The sequence below is a fragment of the Myotis nattereri genome (genome assembly GCF_964212035.1).
Source record: "Myotis nattereri genome assembly, chromosome: 3".
Lineage (NCBI taxonomy): Eukaryota > Metazoa > Chordata > Mammalia > Chiroptera > Vespertilionidae > Myotis > Myotis nattereri.
In genome coordinates this window covers 200,454,792-200,474,821 of record NC_138077.1, presented here as the reverse complement: position 1 = coordinate 200,474,821, position 20,030 = coordinate 200,454,792, and the positions used below count along the sequence as shown (strand labels likewise).

Here is a 20,030-nt window from a genome sequence, read left to right as displayed (position 1 = left end):
CAGGAGGTGCACAATAGGTGCAGAAGGAATGGACGCTTCGGCGATGCTCACTCATCTGGGTAACTGACTGCATGACGGACGGTTCTGGTCCCCGAGGAACGGACAGCCCCGCGCTGGCCAGGCGAGCGCGCGCTGAGAGCTGACCGCCGGCTGTCGCTGGCCCAACGACTGGGCTGACCGCCGGCCCGAGGGCGCCGCCGCGTTCTCCGCCAGTCCCGGCCCCGCCGGCTCCGCCCGCCGCCTCCCGACTCTCCACGAGCCCGCGGGTGCGGCCGTCAAGCAGGACACGCGCGGGTGACAGCGGCCAGGTGCGGGCGCCACCGTCCCTTTCTCCACGCGCTGGGCTGGGCGCCCCCAACTCCCGGCGGCCGCGGTCCCGGAACAATGAGGCGCCGGCTGCTTTAAGGGAGATACCACCGCGCCGGCGGGGCAGGGGACGGCGTCTTCCCAGATGAGCGCACCCAGCCCGGCGCCGCGGCCGCCTCGGCAACTGCACCGCCCGCAGACATGGCTCGGAGACTCTGACAAAAGGGGCCGCCTCTCTCCCGGCGGGGCCGACGCCAGGCCTCCCAGTTCGGGCCGCGCCTCCCCGCGGGCCCGCCGAGGCGCTCCGCTTCCCGCACGCACCCTCGGCCCGCACCAAGGAAGATGCACCGGGCGTCCGACCCCAGCGACCCTCGCACACCTGCCCGCCGCTGGGTAGGTCGGCAGGGGGGCGAAAGGGAGAGGGGTGGCCGCGCCGAGCGCGTGCGCCCCGCGCCCAGACCCGCTTCTGAGGACCAGCCCGGGGCCCGGGCCGTGCTCGCCCGCTGCGGCCGCAGCCGACCGAGTCCCCAGCGTGGGGTGGCCTCCTCGCTCCCGGGCCCGGCCTCCCCTGCGTGGAGGGACCGGAGTGGTGCGTGCCGGAGCGCGCACACCTTCCCGGCTCCCGGCTCCTGGAAGCCAGGGGAGCGGGGAGCGCGGAGGTGGCCGGGAGCGCGGGGCGCGCGCCCAATGGGGACCGCGCTGCGTCCGGCTCGCGCTACGGCAAGCCGGAGGGGGCGGGGCCCGCGGCGTCGGGGTGTGAGTCCGCGCAGCACGGGGGCGCGCGCCGGCCTCTGACGGGAGGCCGCGGCGGCGGAGGCGCGAGCTGCCCGATAATGGCGGCCTGCAGAGCCCGTGGGAGGGAGAAGCGGCGTCGGCGGCCCTGAGGTAAATCCGGCCCGTCAGCCCGGCGGAGAGGCCCTGCTGCAGAGCCCGGGGCCCCGCAGGTGCCCGCCCCTCCGGGGGGCCTGTCACAGCCCTGTCAGCGGAGTCCTCCTGGGGAGGGCCTCGCGCCCCTCCGGCCTCCGGCCCGCACACCTCAGGCCCCCGGCCTCCTCTGGGCCTGTGGCCTCTGCCCCGGGCCCCCGGCCTCAGCCGCCAGCCCCCGGGGGTTGGGGCCGCCGCCGGACGGGCCCCTGCGGCTGCGGGGCCTCGGGAGCATTCCCTCCGGGTTTGGTCCGGACGCGCCTGGGGAGGGGGTGGGCCTGAGACTTGGCCAATGAGCTGGGCCCGCCGCTGCCGCGTCCGGCTGCACCTCTGCCCGGGACCGGCCCTACCCGGGCACCAGCAGGTGGACGGCCGGGCCGGCCCGCGACCGGGCGCCGGGTGAGCAGGGCGGGCCCGGGTGCCCGCCTCAGTCCCGCAGGTGAGCACGGGGTGCATCGCCCGGCTGTGTTTTGCTCGGGTCGCGAGGGTTTCGTGCGCACCCGCCCTCCCCGCCCTGAGGTGCTCCTTCGTCCGGGGAGACGGGACGGTTCCTCAGACGCGGCCGCTGGGAGGTGGGCAGCGCCGGCGGCCGTGGGAAGCCGAGGGGAAAGGCTGCTGTGCGGCCCGGGCAGAGCGCTCTGGGCCGGGAAACCGGACGCCGGGACGCGCGCTGGGCTTTGCAGGGTGGGCGTCCACCCGAGAACGCGGGACTGGAGCAATCTCGGAAGCTTTCGTTTTCTCGATTCCATCGTCCCGTGGACTTAAAGTAGCTGTTCCCAGTCCGTCAGCCTCAGGGCCGGTGGCTTTTTGTTCCCCCGAACAAAGAGAGCCCCTTGACGTGGAGGACAGTGTTTGTTGGCAGAAATGACCTAGAGCTAAATAACTATTGTTCGACAGCAGAAAGGGAATCCTATTCTAAGTAGCTTCCTTTACTTGCCGCGGTTCTCAACCTGTGGGTCGCGAACAATGAAAATACATCCTGCATATCAGATATTTACATGGTGATTCATAACAGTAGCAACATGGCAGTTATGAAATAGCCACGAGAATCATTTTATGGTTGGGGGTCACCACCACATGAGGAACGGTATGAAAGGGTCGCGGCATTCGGAAGGTTGAGAACCACTGTAAGGAACGTGTTGTGGGTTTTTTTTCCTCCACAGACTTTATTCTCATTTAGTTTGCGGGAAATAAGGAAGTAACATAAAGTTAAAATAGGAACATATACATTTTGACTTACACAAGGACACGTTTTCATTTCTAAATGTGCCCTGGCTCACTTTCAGTCCCGAAGCGTAAGCCAGGTGTGTGCATTTCTCACTGTGAGGGGTGTTTGATGTGTGTGTGTCCGCTTTAAAGAGAAGCTGGCATGTGTTTTTTTCATGATCAGTAAGAATGCTGAATGTTTTGGTTTATTTTTAACAGTGACGATTGGAGCGGTTTTTGTAAGAGGCAGTATAGTGCAGTGGTTAACACTGCGGATGTCAGAGCCAGGTGGCCTGGTTTCAAATCGCAGGACCTCCAGTTACTAGCCAACTTTGGGCATGTTGCTTAAACTCTCCATGCTTCCCTTTTCTCACCTATAAAACGACAATAGTCGTATCTACTTCGTAGCATTATTATGAGGATTCAGTGCGTTAACACACCTATGTTTCAAAGGGCTGATATCCAGAATACAGAGAGGGGCAAAAATAGGTTTACAGTTGTTCGTACAGAAAATAATACAATAATTAATAAATAATAATACAAGAATAAACTTCTGCCCTGGCCTGTTTGGCTCAGTGGATAGAGCGCCAGCTTCTGGACTGAAGGGTCCCGGGTTCGGTTCCAGTCAAGGGCGTGTGCCCCAGTTGTGGGCTAGATCCCCAGTAGGGGACTTGCAGGAGGCAGCCAATCAGTGATTCTCATCATTGATGTTTCTATCTCTCTCTCTCCCTCTCTCTCTGAAATAAATAAAATTATATATTAAAAAAAGAATAAACTTGTGCGTAGTCACAAATATAAACCTACTTTTGCCCCAGCCTGTATTAAAAATTGCTTGAAACAGTTCCTAATAGATGGTAAGTACTACATTAATGTTAGCTGTTTTACTGTTATGATTAAAATGTTTAGATTTGCCCAAGGTGTAGCAAATACCTTTAAAGCATTGCAAACAGAGAAATGATACCTAAATCGTACATAAGAAGCAATACAAGCCAGTAGGCATGCTTAATTTCAATAAAGCATTTTGTTGATTTTTCCAGAAGCCTTGACCTTGAAGATGGTGAGTAGCCAGCCAAAGTACGATCTAATACGGGAGGTAGGCCGAGGTAGTTACGGTGTTGTGTATGAAGCAGTCATCAGAAAGACCTCTGCACGCGTGGCAGTGAAGAAAATTCGATGCCATGCTCCTGAGAATGTTGAACTAGCCCTGCGTGAGTTCTGGGCCCTAAGCAGTATCAAGAGCCAACATCCAAATGTGATTCACTTGGAGGAATGCATCCTACAAAAAGATGGGATGGTGCAAAAGATGTCCCATGGCTCTAATTCTTCCCTTTATTTACAGGTATGTGTGGTTGAACGGGAAATAGAAATGATTTGAATGTGACATTTGTAAGCAAAAAGAGGAATGAAAGAATCAGATGAACTACTTTTAAATGCAGGTGTTCATAGAGGCGTAGATAGGGGTCTGCCAAAAATTGAATAGATGTTTGCTTTAAAACAAGGTGTTATTTAAACCGTGATGCAAATACCTAAAAATAATATAAGCCACCTGTTATGCCATGATATTTGCCAGCCTGCATAGGAATGGGGCAGTATAGGAGCTAGAGAAGTGATCAAGACTAGACCCTAATAAGTTTACTTATTTGAAATCAATTTTTTAAAAACTGAAGGCAAAAGAAAGAGAAAATCTCCACAATCAGTAGCAGCACCCATAGGACACTGTTTTGAACATAAGCCTTTGCTGTTTTAGACAATTATATAGTTTTTTAACCATTCAGTTCCACTTAATTCTCATGAAGTCTGTGGCTTAGCACCTGAATGTTATTAACAGTGCTAAGCTAACTTATTTGGGTTCCTGCTTAGTTCCATGCTGTGTGCTAAGTGCTTTAAAGGTAGTTGTTCAGAACAATACTATGAGAAAAGTACTATTATTATCTACATACAAATGAAGAAACTGAGGTTTAGATTACATACAAAGTCACATAGCTAGCATTTAGCAGAATTGGAACCTAAAAATTGTGCTCTCTTAACCTCCAAATTATTCTTTTGCCTCCATGTTATTCTTTTGTAGACCTGGGAAAAGCATTAACAGGAAAACAGAAAACGTTAGTTTTTTTTTAGGTTGGCTTCTGCCATCGACCAAAATCTCTAGTAGCTCTATACTCACTAAAGAGAAAAGATTCTTAAGACATAGCTAGTTAAAGGCCAGAACAAAATGTCTTAAGTCCAGTCATTCTTGGAAAGGGAAACAATTTTCCATTTGTATCTGAATTCAGAATTTACCATTAGGCTAATGTCTGTTTTTAAAACAACAAAGGCTTATGGATTATAAACAACAAAGAAAGCAAACAATACCTGTATGTGTAATTAGTTCTACTGTATGGTGAGCAAATATCAATCTTGAGAATCTAGTATACATTGCAGTTTACCATGCTATGCCCTGAAGTTTTCTAAGGCTGAATATAAAACACAACTATTTTGCCTCTATTTGATTTATTGTTTACTTTTCTCAAAGTGCTTATTTTGTAAGTTATACTCATAGAAAATATCAGAAACATTCTTACCACCGAATTTGCTCTTAAAAGTGTATAGAACCTTCCATTGAATTTTGGAGACCAAAACATTTAAACACATAGCAGTGCTGATGGTATCCTTGAGTCCAGATCAAGCAAGCTTTATAGTAACTAGGTATTAGCTGGTCTTTCAAGGCTCTATGATATAAGTACTTCCAGACTTCATTCAGTGATTTTTTTTTAAAAATTGATCTTAGAGGAAAGGATGGAGGGAGAGAGAGAGAGAGAGAGAGAGATTAATGTGAGAGAGAAACATGGTGATGGGGATCGAACTCAAAACCTGGGTATGTGCCCTGACCGGGAATCGAACTCACCACCTTTTGGTATATAGGACAATGCTCCAACCAACTGAGCCACCCTGGCCAGGGCAGTGATGATTTTTTTTTTTTTTTAAATCTAAAACACCTTTTTGTTTAGTAATCTCTTCCCTTCCTCTTTTAAAGCTTGATAGACTTGTGTTTTACTTGTGGCACTTTTTGCCAGGTGTATAACCTGGAATAAATAATTTAACTTTTCCCAGCATCTACCTCTTGTATGTAAAATAGGAATAATAATTTCTGCCTTCCATGGAAGTTGTCAAAATTAGAAGTGATGCAGATACAGTACTTAACATATAGGAGTACTCAATGCTAGGTAGCCCTATTAAAATTGTCTTTTCTATAGATTTGTGTAGTTAACCAGATATTCATCAACACATTTAGTTTATCTAAATTTATATCTAGTAAAGACAACCAATATTTATATCTGGTAAAGATAATTAAATCTAAAGAGTGGCCACAGAGTCCCTATGCATAGTCTTCTCAATTCTCTATACAAATCTTTTATTTTTCTCCTTGTTTTTCCAGATAGCTTCTTTGTTGTCTGTTGGAATCATTAAATCAGTTCCCGACCTAGCTGGTTGTTCAGTGGTTAGAGCATCCGCCAGAGGACAGAAGGGTTGCAGGTTTGAGTCCCAGTCAAGGGCACATACCTCAGTTGCAGGTTCGATAACCAGCCCTGGTTGGTTGGAGCGACTGTGGGAGGCAAATAGTGTGTGTATGTGTCTCTCCCATCAATGTTCCTCTCTCTTTCTTTCCCTCCCTCTCCCTACCACTCTTTCTCTAAAGATCAATGAAAAAATCTTTGGCCCTAGCTGGTTTGACTCAGTGGATAGAGTGTCGACCTGCGGACTCAAGGGTCCCAGGTTTGATTCCGGTCAAGGGCATGTACCTTGCTGCGGGCACATCCCCAGTAGGGAGTGTGCAGAAGGCGGCTGATCGATGTTTCTCTCTCACCGATGTTTCTAACTCTCTATCCCTCTCCCTTCCTCTCTGTAAAAAATCAATAAAATATATTTTAAAAAAGAAAAAATATCTTTGGGTGAGGATTTAAAAAAAAAAAATCAGTTCCTGATATCTAAACACCTCACCTAGAAGAAAATGTAAAACAAGTAATTAACAGAGGGCACAATCTCATGCATAAGAACTTAGAGGCCACTCTGCCTACTTGTGATAAGTGTCATGAGTGAGAAGTACAGGATGGCATAGGAACATATAATAGGGAAACTGACATCCTGGGGTTCAGTAAGTACTAACTGCTTTAACTAAACTTATAGGGTGAAGAGGCATTAGCCAGGTGAGTAAGAAAACTTCCTAGGCAGAAAGAACTACGCATACAAATCTATTGGAGCAAAAAGTATGACACATTCTAAGAATGAAAGAAGATAGTAAGACTTTAGTGTAAAGAAAGAGTTATTTTTTTTTAAATATATTTCTGTTGATTTCAGAGAGGAAGGGAGAGGAAGAGAGAGATAGAAACATCAATGATGAGAGAGAATCATTGATCGGCTGCCTCCTGCATGCCCTACATTGGAAATCGAGCCTGCAACCCAGCCTGACCAGGAATATTGGTTCCTGGATCAACACTCAACCACTGAGTCACACCGACTGGGCTAGGATGAGTTATTTTATTTTATTTTTTTAATATTTTATTGATTTTTTTTACAGAGAGGAAGGGAGAGGGATAGAGAGTTAGAAACGTCCATGAGAGAGAAACATCGATCAGCTGCCTCCTGCACACCCCCCACTGGGGATGTGCCCGCAACCAAGGTACATGCCCTTGACCAGAATCGAACCTGGGACCCTTGAGTCTGCAGGCCAACACTCTAACCACTGAGCAAAACCAGGTAGGGCAGGATGAGTTATTTTAGATGAGGCTAGAAAGCTCAGCAGGGGTCAGAGCACACAGGAGCCCTTAGCCCTTATTAAAGAGCCTACTAGACTATATCCTAAGAAAACAGGAAAGCTATTGAAGGATTTTAGGCAAGAGAGCCAGTGACTAACATCCTCTACACATAAAAATAAGCAAATTGGGCTCTGTATTGCTATAGCTCTCAATCAGTTTTTATAGCTCTCAAACTATAGCCCTAGACCAGTTTTTGTATGGCCTAAATGCTAAAAATAGTTTTTACGTTTTTTAAGAATTAAAAAAAAAATGAAAGGACAACATGGAACAGAGAGAGCTTATGTGGCTTGTAAGCCTAAAATATGTATTTACTATCTGGCCTTACTCTAAACCAGCGGTTCTCAACCTATGGGTCGCGACCCCTTTGGGGGGGTCAAACGACCCTTTCACAGGGGTCGCCTAAGACCATCAGAAAACACATACGTAATTACATATTGTTTTTGTGATTAATCACTATGCTTTAATTATGTTCAATTTGTAACAATGAAATTGGGGGTCACCACAACATGAGGAACTGTATTAAAGGGTCGAAGCATTAGGAAGGTTGAGAACCACTGCTCTAAACCATTCTTTGAATGCTGGGACTTCACATTGCTTAAACTGTTTAGGAAGTTTGCTTTTGAGAGTAAAGGCAGAAAAAGAGAGTGAAGTAAGAGTGATGGTATTGGTCTTTACTCTCAGCATATTTAGTAATAGTGCACCTGGTAAATAACTATGATATAGTCTTTCATTTTCTGTCTTCACTGGCAAACACTTGCAACAAAGAAAATACAGGCCAAAAGGACATTAGCAGACCTTTGCAATTACTGTTGTTTGCCATGGGGGGAAATGGCACGGAGAATTGTTCTTTGCTTCTGCCCGCCACAGTGATAAGAGGAAGTACCCGTAGATTTGAATGTGAAGTTAGCAGTTTACTCACTCTTCAACAACGCTTCGGCTTCCCTACTGAGTTTCTTTTAAACCCATGGTTCTAAAGAGGACACCATAGGACATATGTTTTCAAAGCACTATATGCCTGTATTTTATTTATTTTTTAAATATTTTTTTATTAATTTCAGAGAGGAAGGGAGAGGGAGAAGGAGATAGAACCATCAATGATGAGAGAGTATCATGGATTGGCTGCCTTCTGCTTGCCCCACACTGGGGATCCAGCCCACAACCCGGCCATGTGCCCTGACTGGAAATCGAACCCAGGACCTCATGGTTCATAGGTCGATGCTCAACCACTGAGCCACGCCAGCCAGGGCTATATACCTGTATTTTAAAATGGTAGTTCATGTTCAGTAAAATAATTAATACTCTTGAATTTCAGATAATAGGAGAATTATAATTAGATAATAACAAATAAAACAGTGATTTATTCCAGATTTTCAGCTTGTATCAAAGAAATATACAAACTCCAATTTGAATTTTTATATCAAAATGCAAATATAATTTTTATAAATTGGATTTTTAGAAACCATCCTGTGATACAAAGAGCCAACATTTGCATTCTGGTTGTAGAAGTGTATAGAATAATGTCAGTCTTTTTTCATCAGTGACTACAGGAGCCCTTTATTTCTGTAATAACAAGTTGTTCCTTGATCATTTTTTTTTTTTCGATTTTTTAGATGATGTTGATAGTCTATGTGCAATGAGGAAGAAGAGTATTTCAGGCAGTTTCATTTAATATCATTTCCTAATTGATGTTTATATGCCAGCTGGCAATCTCCCAGGATCTAACTGCTAAACATCAATCTTTTCATGAAGCTATTAGCTAAGTGGGTAGAGTTCAACTCCATTGGCACATGCAGTTAGACACTTTTTAAAATAAAGCTATTTGTAAATAAGTTTTTAGCTCTTGACTTGGAGATTTGGTGTGTACTCATTAGGGACAAAGTGACAGTTTCAAGTACTGAAGTTTAAAATAACATGCACATATGAAAACACTGACCAAATAAAATATTTACAGAATATCCACATAAAATTGGAGACTAACTTAACCGGTTACTCTTTTTATAGCTGAATTATATAAACTATGCAGATGATTATAAACTGTTTTCTTTTCCTTATAGCTCGTAGAGACTTCATTAAAAGGAGAAATTGCCTTTGATCCCAGAAGCGCCTATTACTTGTGGTTTGTAATGGATTTTTGTGATGGAGGAGATATGAATGAGTATCTGTTGTCCAGGAAACCCAATCGTAAAACTAACACCAGCTTCATGCTTCAGCTGAGCAGTGCCCTGGCTTTCTTGCATAAAAACCAGATCATCCATCGCGATCTTAAACCTGATAACATCTTGATTTCTCAAAGCAGGTTGGATACCAGTGACTTGGAACCCACACTGAAAGTGGCTGATTTTGGTCTAAGTAAAGTGTGTTCAGCCTCTGGGCAGAACCCAGAAGAACCTGTCAGTGTAAACAAGTGTTTCCTTTCCACAGCCTGTGGAACAGATTTCTACATGGCTCCTGAAGTATGGGAGGGACATTACACAGCAAAGGCTGACATCTTTGCTCTGGGGATTATCATCTGGGCGATGCTGGAAAGGATCACATTCATAGACACAGAGACAAAGAAGGAACTCTTGGGGAGTTATGTGAAACAAGGAACTGAGATTGTGCCTGTTGGGGAGGCACTTCTGGAAAATCCCAAAATGGAACTTCTTATTCCTGTGAAGAAAAAGTCTATGAATGGGCGAATGAAACAACTGATTAAGGAAATGCTGGCTGCAAACCCTCAGGATCGTCCAGATGCTTTTGAACTAGAACTCAGATTAGTACAAATTGCATTTAAAGATAGCAGCTGGGAAACGTGACACATACATTATTTGCAAATATCTTGGATGATATGCTGCTTCTGTTTTCACAGTAATGCAACATAATGTGGCTGAAAAAGAATATAAAAAGATGAACCTCACCTTCTAAGGGTTTAGAATTTATTGTGGGATATTTTTTTCCTCATTTTTCTTAAGTCTGAGCTGGCCACTTTGTCGTATGTTTTAAATGTATTACCAATGTGGGTGTAAATTTTTTTTTTTTTTAATGATCATTGGTAGAAGTTTGGCAGGAAAATTCTCTTAAGAGCCAAGAAGAAAAGAGAATCCAGTTTTCTGGAAATATGTCTCTAAGTATTTTAGACATTCCTTGTCAGTATTAGCAATTTCCATGGAAGAAGAGGTTTGCGTGCTGGTAATGCAACCTTTGAAGCTTTGTAAAGGAAGCATATATGTATATATTTATGTATATGTAAGTATGTGAATGTGTGCATTTTGCATTCCATATGAAGAAAATGCCACTTCTGTTTAAATTATTTGATGTAGGTTTGGGTTTTTGAGATTTGCTGGTGAAATCAGTGATGAAAAATAAAAGAATCTTCATCTTCCTACCCTATCCCTCCCTCTAATGAAATCATACTAAGTTCTTTATTTTTATAATTATACAGTTTTTTTAAAGGCATCATTTTGGAGGGCCTAAAATCTGATTAAACATAAATGAAACTAAGTGATCAAAGCTGCCGAATATGCTTGAGCTCTCCAGTGCCCTATAGCTGCAGGAGTAGAACTAGCCATGCAGTTGTGTGGTAGCAGGTTGGCAAGGATATTGATTCAGTCATACCTTCGTTAGGTAACCAAGCATTCAATTAATCAAACCACTGCATTGGGACATGTTTGCCCTTGAGCATCTGCAATCTGAACACAGGATTCTTCTATTTCTGAAATCATTGCTATATATATGTACTATAGTACTTGATATATTACTTTTTTTATTTCAAGAATTTGTCTAAGCCTCAGCATAAAATTGAAGAAACCAAATGAGCTCTATCCTCACATTACCTACCTTGAATCGTCTCTTGTTTCATCACTGGAATTCCTTTCATTTTGTACTAATGCTGTTTTCTCTTCTAATTTGACACAGTAATGGTAGTAATATAGTTGTATTAAATATTGATCACCTTTTTCTAACGGAGATGATACCTATATAGTTTGGCAAATGGATAATATATTGTGACATCAACTATATCTTTCAAGTAGAAAAGTTATAGATTTTATACAATCATTGGTATGGTCTATGTCAAAAACCAGTAGACCATTATTCCACTTGAAGTCAATTTGATTTTAACTCTACATGGTTGTCTCCAGTTTTTCTGTAAAAGCAGATAGTTAATATCTAAGGAAAGAAAATTTTCCTAAAACAGAACATTAGCTTTCAAGGTTAGAGACCTTAAGACCGTATCTAGGTTGATGTTTATAAAGCACTAGAACCTTTGGTCAAAAGTATTTTTAAAAGTTAGAATATTGAAATAATGGATAGTTTGCATAATCTCTTCAGATGTTCCTTTCGAACTTACACAACTTTTGGAATATTGCTATCAATTTTTTTTCTTATTTAAAATTGGTTCAGGGGACTATAAAAGGTAAAAAAAGCACAAAGAAATTAGAGTGTATAAACTTTCTGAACTATGTGTGTTACTTGATCCAGAAGTTTAAAACTTGGACTAAAAGGTTGTATTGAAATAAAGTCTTTTTTTTTTTTTTTTTTTTTTTTTTTTCTTTTTTAATATATTTTATTGATTTTTCACAGAAGGGAAGGGAGAGAGATAGAGAGCTAGAAACATCGATGAGAGAGAAACATCAATCAGCTGCCTCCTGCACATCTCCCACTGGGGATATGCCCGCAACCCAGGCACATGCCCTTGACCGGAATCGAACCTGGGACCCTTCAGTCCGCAGGCCGACGCTCCATCCACTGAGCCAAACCGGTTTTGGCCGAAATAAAGTCTTTTAAAATGAAGACAAAAAATCATTTTAACATCACTTTGACAATAAGAGGTGGAACAATACATTGGCACCTCATGATAATTGACCCTCGAGTCTAGATCATCAAATTAGTATAACAGATCTGTCCAAGGGGATTGAGTTACTGGAAGTAAAGAGCAGCATTGTAATGTAATGTCTGTCAATAACGTGACAGAGATTCATGACAGTTCAGGTGATGGTAAGCTCTTCAAATATCTATGTGCTTGGAGCCATCCTTTCCTAAGTACAAAGTTTTTGGTCCTGCTTCATTTAAAAAGTTAATGATTATAATTTATTTCGAAAGATTTAACCTGTGAGGTAAAATTCTTTTCTTTCATTGGTGGTAAGGGTGTCAGGTGGTCAGGAAGTTTCTTCTGGAATTTTCTCAAGTCTTTGTATCCTAAAATAGCCTTAGATACCAAGCAAAATGACAGTAAATTCTTTGTCATTATTCTTTCAATCAGGAGGTATTTATTAAGTACCTACTGTGTGCTCAGCACTATAGATCAGTTGATAAAATGACAATTTTAAAATGGTGTATAGCCATAGGTCTTTTCCAGCCTGGAGTAAGAAATACAAGAGATTAGCAATACTTGAAAATTCTTGGATATTTGCTATAGGAAAAATGAAAGAAAGAATTTGTGCACAGTGCCTTGCCCATAATAGGTACTCAATAAACAATTATTCTTCATAGATTCTCTTGCCATGATTTTATAGTGTTTTATGAAATCTGTCTTAATTGAAAAAAGACCAAATATTTAAAATAAGCTTGTAGGCAGCTGTGACCAGTTAAAATATGGAGTTGTACAGTTAGTTCCTAGAATGTTATTTTGCACTAGTTGTCACTTAGAAAGATGGGGTTCCTGTAGATTTTTTGGTGCTAAGGGATACTTTGTCATTATGATGAAGTAAGTGTTAAGTGTCAGATAAATAGCACACTGAATAGTTTTTCTCCTGGTCTGTTTTTTCCTCTTTGTTGTTGTTTTTAACTGTAAAATGTTTATCAAACTATTGTAGCAGCTACAAAATAATTCACCAGCATGACAAAATGGTCAAAAAATAAGTCATCAGCACTTCAAAAATGAAAGCAACTTTTGAAATTTTCTTTTAAAATTGTCAAATATATTTTATGAAGAATTTATAAAAGGGGGGGAAATGATTGTAATTTATTGTTCATGACTTTTTTTTTTTTTAATAAAGTGAGTTTCAACAAAAAAACAACCCTGAATATTCTACATTACTGGTTTGGTGGCTAAGTAGTTCCATAGTGCTTTACTTAATGAATGTAATACAGGGTATAAAATTTGAAATGATGTCATTTTCAGCCTTACCTATTAATTAAACTTTCTATAATAGAAGCTATTGCTGAAGGAAATATGATTGAGTTATAAAAGTTCTTTTCAGCATTTCAACTTACCTAAAATTTTAGTGCTTTCTATTTTGCAGAATTTGTCAGAAGAACTTGTATATATATGTATATTATGTGTGTATATATATATATATATATATTAATTTTTTTATTGATTTCAGAGAGGAAGGGAAAGGGAGAGAGAGAGAGAGAAACATCAATGATTAGAGAGAATTATTGATTGGCTGCCTCCTGCATGCCCCCTACTGGGGATCAAGCCTGCAACCAGGCATGTGCCCTTGTCCAGAATTAAGCCCAGGACCCTTCAGTCCGCAGGCCAACACTCTATCCACTGAGCCAAACCAGCAGGGCTATATATTTTTTAATCCTCACCCAAGGACATGCTCAGAGAGAGGAAGGGAGAGAGAGAAACATCATCGGTTGCCTTCTGTATACTACCTAACTGGGAATGAAACCTGATGCTCAGGTTTCATCTGATCCACTTGGTGGGGCTGAAAAAAAATTTTTTTCATTTATCTTTCTATTTTATTAAGCTGAGGATGTATTCCAGACTCAATGAAGGAAAGAAAATGCCGTTTTTCTGTCTATAACTTGAGACCATGGTTTCATTTCCATAAAGTCATTTGGTCTACTTTTTTCTTTATAGGTTTTATTATGTATGTCTTCTCCAGAATAAGCAAAGTACTGAGGATACAGTGCACTTGGTGTCCAATGGAACAGCACAGGGAAAATGGGAGACAGGAACATTAACTTTACATGTGATTAGTGATGAGTAGGAAAGAAGGCATCAGGAATTGTGGCTGCTTCTGACTCTGCCACTCTTTCCTGGTATAGACAGGCAAATTTTGCTTTCTATTTAAAGATTAATATTTTAAATTGACTCTTAAACTATAAATATTTGTATTACTAGCCTTTTTGTAATCCTTTGCAGTTTACAAAATGACTTCACAAGGTTTTGCATATCTTTTCAATAGGTTTTACTTAAAATAAGGGCTGATTTGATGAAGAATGTGTTAGTAATAACACCAGTTACGAGGTAATAGTTTTACCCTACTACAGGGCTTTAGTGCCTAATCTCTGACCCCAGTTGAAGTTCCCTCTAACAACAAAGCTTTACCTTTCTCACTGAAGTAATAACCTGTAGTTATTTGGATCTTTAAATTCAAATACTGCTCTCTGTTGGCCAATCATAGGTGTCTGCTAAAGTGCAGTGTAATGATAGACAGTTGGTTTGTGGTTAGATAATAACTCCTACTTGAGGAAGCTTACCGGCCACACCTCCTGAGGGCAAAGTGCGTCTTTTAAAGACAGTACTTTCCCTTTTGCAATGAGTTTTCATTGGTTAGAAGGGAGTTGTGTGCTTTTTCTCGAGTGTGTGGTTTTTTTTTTAAAAGATGCCTGGGCTTTTGTTTGACTTCACAATTTCATTTCCTGTTCAGCCCTAGTATTTCAAGCTTAGCTTGTCCTGAACAGACGTTAGGCAACTTGATATTGCCAAAGGCATCATGCTTAGTAGCAATAGCACATGTTTTGTTGTAGCAAATCTCATACTGAACACTAGCTTTTTCAGACACCTACATAATTAATGTGTGGTGTTGGACAAGTCACTTGATTCTGAGCCTTAGTTCCCCTACCTGTGAAATGGAGATATTTACATTTTGGGGCTTTCGTAAGAGTCAGAGATAATATATATGTCAATGTGAGAAACGTCAAACCTGTAAAATTTTTATGAGTTTATTTGAGCCAAACTGGACATATGCTGAGGAGCAAGATCTTAAATGTGCCAGAGAGTAAGTCGTGCAGCTTCTTCTTTTTTTAATATATGTATGTGTGTGTGTGTGTGTGTGTGTGTGTGTGTGTGTATGGATAGATTGATTGATTGATTGATTTCAGAGAGGAAGGGAAAGGGAGAGAGAGAGAAAAACATTAATGATGAGAGAGGGAACCATTGATCAGCTGCCTCCTGCACGCCCCACACTGGGGATCGAGCCCGCAATCCAGGCATGTGCCCTGACTGGGAATTCAACCATGACCTTGTGGTTCATAAGTCAACATTCTACCACTGAGCCACACCTGTCAGGCTTGTTTTGTTTTTTGATCTGGGGGCTGGTTAGACAGGTATATTTATATTGTAAAAATTCATCAAGCTGCACTAACAATTTATATATTTTCCTGCAGGTATGTATACTTCAGTAAAACTTTATTTTAAAAAAAAACATGTATGCACATTGGAGCTGAAGACTACCTCGACACTTGTTTCAGAGGCAGAGGGAAAGGACACAGACTTTGAAATCAGATACTACCTTTCTGTTATTCGCTGTGTGACTTTTGTGAGTTTCCTAACCTCTCAAATTCATAGTTTCCACATGTATAAAAGAGAGATAAGGCCCGGTTGTTGTGGCTCAGTGGACTGAGTGTCGTTCCACGGACCAAGAGGTCCTGGATTTGATTCCAGTCAGGGCACATGCACAGGTTGCAGGCTTGATCCCCAGTAGGGGTATGCAGGAGGCAGCCAACCACTGATTCTCATCATTGATGTTTTTCTCTCTCTCCCTCTCCCTTCCTCTCTCAAATCAATAAAAAATATATTTTAAAAGAGAGATAATACCTGATTCAGCACTATGAAGATGAAATAAGATGATGCATGTAGAAATGCATGGCACACTTAAATGATTGCTTCTCATTCTCTTTGGAAAACTCAGGAAATGACTCTGAGCTGCCTTTACTGGTAATTTACACCCCTGATAGGTAGTAGGTCTGCTTGTTTTTAATTTAAATTAGCTTCTATTTTTCCACAATTATTTGAAAAATATATTTCCTATATAATAAAAGGGTAATATGCACATCGACCAAACAGCAGAACAACTGGTCGCTATGACACACACTGACCACCAGGGGGGCAGACACTCAACGCAGGTGCTGCCCCTGGTGGTCAGTGCCCACGGAGTGAGCACGGCTCAGCCACAAGCTGGGCTGATGGCTAGCGAGCACAGGGGCCTGCCTCCAAGGCAGTGCTAAGAATGTCCTACTGCAGCTTAGGCCCACTCCCCGCAACACCCCTCCCACCACCACCACCCCCAGGGCTCCCAGACTGTGAAAGGGCGCAGGCCAGGCTGAGGGACCCCACACCGGGCCTCCGTGCACCGGGCCTCTAGTATTATTTTACTGTCCTGCCTGGCTCTCTGCCCTGTAGCCCTACACAGGTATAGTTCTTTTTTTTTTTTTTTAATATATTTTATTGATTTTTTACAGAGAGGAAGGGAGAGGGATAGAGAGTTAGAAACATCGATGAGAGAGAAACATCGATCAGCTGCCTCCTGCACACTCCCTACTGGGTATGTGCCCGCAACCAAGATACATGCTCTTGACTGGAATCGAACCTAGGACCCTTGAGTATGCAGGCCGATGCTCTATCCACTGAGCCAAACCGATTAGGGCACAGGTATAGTTCTTAACTAACAATCTTCTTAGCCCAGTTTTCTTTCCTTTTCCTATTTTCTGAAAACATGATTGATAATAATTCAGAATGTCTTCCATTCAGCCAGATTTCGAGTGGTTCTGAATGATGTTTGTTCTGTATTTTAGTTGTAATTTTGATGTGGTTGTGGGAGGCAGTGAGTACAGGTGTTTACTTACACTGCCATCTTGGTTCTCTTGCCAAGAACAACATCTTTCAAATACTTAGAGAAAAAAATAATTAATCTAGAACTTTACACCCAGAAAAAAAATGAAGATGAACCCTGGCCGAGTAGCTCAGTTGGTTGGAGTATTGTCCCCATGTTCCAAGGTTGTGGGTTCGATCCCTGGTCAGGGCACATATAATAGGCAACCAGTGAATGCATAAATGAGTAGAACAGAAAACTGATGTTTAGCCCTAGCCGGCTTGGCTCAGTGGATAGAGCGTCAGCCTGCAAACTGAAGGGTCCCAGGTTCGATTCCGGCCAAGGGCACATGCCTGGGTTGCGGTCTCAGTCTCTAGTGGGTTGTGTGCAGGAGGCAGCCGATCAGTGATTCTCTCACATCATTGATGTTTCTGTCTCTCTCTCCTTCTCCCTTCCTCTCTGAAACCAATAAAGAAATATATTTTTTTAAAAAAAATTGATGTTTAAAAGAAAAGAAGAAGATGAACCCAGCTGGTGTGGCTCAGTGGTTGAGCATCATCCCATGGACCAAGATGTCCCTGGTTCACACTTCAACTCAGAAGGGTTAATTGGTCTTTGAGGATGACAGGAGCTTTGCATTTGGAACTCTCCCAGACTATGTCTTATGTGTGTCTGCCTCTGCTTACAATTCTAGAAGATCTGGTTCTCATTTGTATTCTTTTGCTATAATAAAAATGTAATCGTAAAAACAGTATCATTGAAGGTTCTTGGATTTTGTGACTATAAGGGAAACTATGCATAACAAAACCAGTTTTATCACAGGCTAATTGGTATGAACAAGAGTTAAGTTCCTGCAGCACACTTCTGGTTAATGACCCAAAACACTTCTAATATTAAATATTGAAGTAAATGAGAGTCTCATATATATTTAAGAAAGATGAATAAAACAAGTAAGGTCATTCTTTTCCAACCCACTTATTCTAATTTAGGGTCACAGGTGACCAGAGCCTCTCCAGGCAGCTCAGGGCACAAGGTGGAACCCATCCTGGAGCAGATGCCCTTCTATCACAGCGTGCAGTCCCACACTCACTCCGACAGGGACGATGTAGACACGCCCATTCACCTCACAGGCAAAGCTTTGGGATCCCCAGGAAAAAACTCACGCAGACGTGGGGAGACTATGCAAACTCCATGCAGACAGTGGTCCCCCAGTCATGAGCTGTGGCTCTTTTTCCCCCTCATCAATGTTATAATGAAACAACATTATTCAAGGACCTTCTGTGTAGCACTTCCCTGTGTTCAATGTGTTGTTTAAGCAAATTATTGAACCTGAGATTGGTCATGTCATGGGAACTCCTGGATGCGTAGCTAGCTCCTCCCAAGAGAGGGAGACTCTGGGAGTCTCTGAAGTGGCCTCTGATGTCTAGAATAAGGTCAGTCTTATGGGGAGTGTTCCCCAGACTGTGATGTTTGCGTAAACTCCTTTATAACTATTCGGCAATGAAAAGGTGCAAACTATTGATAACTGCATCTTTAATGACACTGTAAAAGAAACCAGCCCCCTCCCCCCAAAGTACATACTGTATGGTTACATTAACATGAAATTCTGTAATTAATATGACAGAAACCAGATCAGTGGCTGCCTAGGGATGGAGGGGGATAGGTGGTAGGAGAATGGACTAACACGGAGCATGAGGAAACTTTGGGGGATGATAAGTATGTTCGTGGGTTTCATACATATATCAGAATTCACCAAACTATGCTCTTAAATTTATGCATTTTACTTTACATCAATTATACTTCAACAAAGCCATTTAAATTTTTTAAAGATGCCCTGGGTCCATCTCATAATAATTAAATGAGAATTTCAGTAGGTAGGGCCCTCACATTAATATTTTTCAGTGTTAGTGATTCTAAGGTGAAAACAGGAATCAAAACAGCATTGGCCGAAACCGGTTTGGCTCAGTGGATAGAGCGTCGGCCTGCGGACTGAAGGGTCCCAGGTTCGATTCCGGTCAAGGGCATGTACCTGGGTTGCGGGCACATCCCCAGTGGGAGATGTGCAGGAGGCAGCTGATCGATGTTTCTCTCTCATCGATGTTTCTAACTCTCTATCTCTCTCCCTTCCTCTCTGTAAAAAAATCAATAAAATATATTTTAAAAATAAAATAAAATAAAAAAATAAAAAAACAGCATTGGTCAGACTGTGAAATAGGTAGAAAAGGTCATAGTGTAGTGTCTTTTAGATTTGCTTGCCTCCTACCGTCCAGCACCCCGACTAAAGGCCCAAACTCAAGGCCCTATTTTTACCCTCAGACTCCTACCTCATGTTAGAACTTAGCTGTGTCTCTGAGAAACAGAAAGAAGAGGCAATGTATTATATCACTACCAGGTATTTTACTCCAGGGCAAGGCTCCTCAAGCCAGAATTCAACAAAGTAATTCAGGATTATCAGTGGACAGACTAGAATTATTATAAGCAAAGTTTTACATGCCTATGCATTTTTCCATGGAGTCAGTTCACAACTTTTCTCAGATTCTCTTTTTTAAATATATTTTTATTGATTTCAGAGAGGAAGGGAGAGGGAGAGAGAGATAGAAACATCAATGATGAGAGAGAATCATTGATCAGCAGCCTCCTGCACGCCCCCTACTGGGGATCGAGCCCACAACCTGGGCACGTGCCCTTGGTGGGAATTGAACCTGGGACCCCTCAGTACAAAGACAGATGCTCTATCCACTGAGCCAAACTGGCTAGGGCTTTTCTCAGATTCTTGAAAAGGTCCAAAAGACCTTTGAACCACTATTTCCACCATTTTAACAACCACTATTACAGTTGCATAAGGAACCATTGCATGAAAACTTTGGTTACGGGGTAAATGGAGCAGATGTTGAAAAGTAAAGAATGAACACCAAAGGGATTCAGAAGCTAAATCAGAGATTAGCCCAAGGTAGGCTGCAGTGGACTGGCTGTCTACTGGAAAGTACCCATTCTTGTCTAGGTCTACATGTCAGAACACAGCTACGTGTGCTTGCAGGGGCTCTGGTCCTTCTCC

General features: G+C 42.6%; 1 protein-coding gene across 1 annotated transcript; it reads left to right on the top strand.

Annotated features, from left to right (window-relative positions):
* Window positions 1-1,049: 1,049 nt before the first annotated feature.
* Window positions 1,050-10,597, top strand: PDIK1L (PDLIM1 interacting kinase 1 like). The gene is made up of 3 exons (XM_081087942.1): window positions 1,050-1,191; window positions 3,474-3,775; window positions 9,284-10,597. The coding sequence occupies exons 2-3, from the start codon at window positions 3,491-3,493 to the stop codon at window positions 10,022-10,024; spliced, it is 1,026 nt and encodes a 341-aa protein (XP_080944068.1). The 5' UTR covers window positions 1,050-1,191; window positions 3,474-3,490; the 3' UTR covers window positions 10,025-10,597.
* The last annotated feature ends 9,433 nt before the right edge of the window (window positions 10,598-20,030 follow it).

Bases quoted from the DNA above. Each gene is read 5' to 3' on its own strand.
- PDIK1L (XM_081087942.1), top strand. From the start codon at position 3,491: ATGGTGAGTAGCCAGCCAAAGTACGATCTAATACGGGAGGTAGGCCGA. The intron at 3,776-9,283 runs GTATGTGTGGTT...TTTTCCTTATAG, and splicing joins ATTCTTCCCTTTATTTACAG to CTCGTAGAGACTTCATTAAA.